At 48.4% G+C, this 3008-nt stretch overlaps 1 protein-coding gene across 1 annotated transcript in view; it reads left to right on the top strand.

The window, feature by feature from the left end:
* The window catches only part of ELMO1 (engulfment and cell motility 1), a 495575-nt gene that overhangs the window by 79705 nt on the left and 412862 nt on the right, over positions 1–3008 (top strand). The window contains exon 2 of the mRNA XM_011362520.2: positions 1954–2103. Within this exon, the coding sequence (XP_011360822.1) occupies positions 2026–2103 (78 nt within the window). The 5' untranslated portion in view covers positions 1954–2025. The remainder of the gene's footprint in view (positions 1–1953; positions 2104–3008) is intronic.

The raw sequence follows: 3008 nt of genomic DNA, 5'->3' as shown, positions 1-3008 counted from the left end.
TGCCTTTGCCTGCTCGATTTCTCTGCCTATCCCTTGATGCCATCGAACATCGTGACCCCGGCATCGAGATCAGGCACAGAGTGGGGCTCGGTTACTGTTTGTCGCATGAGTGACTGCAACGCGGCTCTTCTTGGTTAGCACGGATTAGCTGCACAGCGCCCCCCGCCCCCCATCCTTGGCCAGAGGAGCAGCAGTTGTGTTTGGGTTCATTTCCTGTACTTGCCCCTTCTGGCGTAGTTATTCATACAACCGCTGGTGTTGTTGAGGCTGCCGTTGTTAGCTCGGCTAGCTCTGCGGCCTCAGTAATGTCCAGCTGCCACTGAGATGGGGGCTGACAAAGCTTACGCTGGTCTGATACACAACCAGCTGCACAGGTTTGATTAGAATCTTCATACAGAGATCAATTTCATGGGACTTTGCCTCTTTATGTTCAATTTTACTCACAGGAAGAGAAATACACGTTAAAAGTACAGCGAGGTCTATTTTTCCCCCCAGGGCATCAGGTGGGCAAAAGTTCAATCTGTCGGCGAGGCTGTGTGTCAGTAGGCAGCTTCCTCTGTTGCTGGAGGGAGTGTGGATTAGCACAGCTCCCATGGAAATGACCATCGAAATCTATTTATTTATTTAAGTTTTTAAAATTAAAAAAAATTTTTTTATGGTGACGTTGGTTAACGAAATCCAGTAAGTTTCAGCTAGAAATGACCATCAAAATTTAAAGCTGCATACGCTCTTTGACCCAGCAATTTCACCTCTGACCCTGTCGTAAGGATGCACTTGCAAGTGTACAAAATGGTGTATGCATAAGAGCATATTCACTGCAGCCTGCTTTATAAACAGCTCAGGGGAAGAAATCCCCCAACGGCCCCATGGCCAAGGTCTGCCTCATTGGCTGGGATCTTTCCACGCCAAGGACTATGATGCAGCTGTGAAAGGAACCCGGATGCAATATTTGTACTAATATAGAAAGATTTCGAAGATACACAAAATGAAAAAAAAAAAAAGGTATAGAAGGCTGCCTTTTATATTAAGAAAGGAGAAAACATACTGCATTTTTTTGCCTTATACACATGAAGAAATTCTGGAGGAATACAGAAGAAACTGGTAACAGTGGCTAGCTGGAGGCTGGAGGGCTGGGGGTAACAGTGGATATTGGGTGGGTGGGCCACTTTGGGAGGAGAGAGATTCTGCGTTGAATATAGTAACACACATTCAAGTTTAGAGTTACGTGAACGTTTTACCTGTTCAAAATATTAAGTTACAAGTGTCATCCTAAAAGAAATGGTCCGGTCTGGGAGAGGCGGCACAGGATAACCTTCCTCCGTGCGTGGAAGCAGCTCCGTCGGTTCGAGGTCTGCTCCGAAGGCTGGCCTGTCCACATCGGAGCTGTCCCCGGGCAGGTGCATCGTGCGGACCGGCCTTGGGGACGGAGCGCGCGCGCCTGCGCCCTGGGGCCGCTCTCCTTCCTCCTCGTGTCCTGGTTGCTATAGCGCGGGGCTGTGTTTGTGACAGGCAGAAAGCACTTTAAAGAAATGCTGCTTCCTGACCACGACTTCCTGGGCAGGCTCTCCTTCCGGAGACTGTGAGCACGTGGGGTTTACGTGCGTCTCTGGACACGGCGAGTCCAGCTGGCTCAGACCCCGCGCCCCGGCCGGAGCAGCCCCCGGCGGTAAGGGGCGCCTCGCTCTCCCCCGAAAGGGTCGGGCCCGCTGCCCCGCGCCAGGGCCGTGACTCCTGGCGGCTCCGACGCTGGGGCGGGGGCACCTTCCCGCCATCCGTCTTCTGTCTTCTCTCCTCCGAGAGCGGCCGGGGGTGCAGTTGGCGCCTGGTGTCGTTTGTACCCTGAGCCGTTTCTTGTACCTCAACCACCAGTGAAAACAGGAAGTGATGAAGCAGAATTCGCCTTGCCTCTGCACCGAGCGACTTTTCTTTTTTCTTTTTGTCATTCCTCACTAGGGATAAGCACGTGTGACCGTCTACACTGCAGCATCCCAGGTCCTCCGGCTTTGGACGTTCTCGGGGTTCACAATGCCGCCCCCCGCGGACATCGTCAAGGTGGCCATAGAATGGCCAGGCGCCTACCCCAAGCTCATGGAAATCGATCAGGTTAGTAATGCCGGCAGCAGTTTGGGGCATGTTTTCAGTTTTCTTTCTATTCTGGAATTTTCACCGACTTTAGATAGCTGTTTTTCCCTTTTTCTCTCTCTGGCTGTGTTGAAAAATCTATGCAATAATAGTCGCAGTGTAGTTTGACTTCTGTCCCCCGTGCAGTGGTGATGGATGGGGTTTTTATACTCCTCCAACATCCAATACTTGGACGGTGTCAATACAGGGCTTGTGTCTGATGCGGTGAGGGAGGCGAGAGGGACAAACAGACCAGGCTCCAGGCGGTTGACACAGAGGACTCTGTCCCAGCCCTGCCTGGCAGGGACTCGAGAGTATGTGCAGATTGTTTCATCACAGACAACAAAAACTTAATTTTTTAATCACGTTTCTCTTCAAGTTTTACAGAAGCAGCCAAATACATTATATTAACAGCCGTATAAAGAAAGTCGTATAGCAGGCTCTCAGTCTGGGGTCCAAGACGGTTGTAATGTGATGATGACTATAAGGTGCCCTGTGCGTCCAGTATATTGTCTGGGCGTATAATAAATACTCAATACATATTTACCGAATGAAAAAAATATCAAGATGATTTTTAAAACGGTTTCACCTATGAAGGCATCCTTTCGTCGGATCTTGACAGCTTTATGGTGTAGCTTCATGTCCTGTTCGATTATAGGTTATCTCAGGAAGGTTACTTTTGTCATTTTAATGAATCACAAATGAGTTAAAGAAAAAAAAGGGTTGAGACTTAATGTGTATTTAAGGCTTTCACAGAGCACATATTATAGGATTCTAGATGGCTTTCTGCGTTTTCAAAGTTAAAGTACTATGGAAACTCCACTTTTTATTTATGTTCTTAATACTATTATGTTTATAATCTATACTGGGTTTTTTTTTTTTTTTTT

The sequence above is a fragment of the Pteropus vampyrus genome, unplaced genomic scaffold (assembly GCF_000151845.1).
Source record: "Pteropus vampyrus isolate Shadow unplaced genomic scaffold, Pvam_2.0 Scaffold75, whole genome shotgun sequence".
NCBI classification, from domain to species: Eukaryota; Metazoa; Chordata; class Mammalia; order Chiroptera; family Pteropodidae; genus Pteropus; species Pteropus vampyrus.
This window is presented reverse-complemented; position numbering and strand designations above follow the sequence as displayed.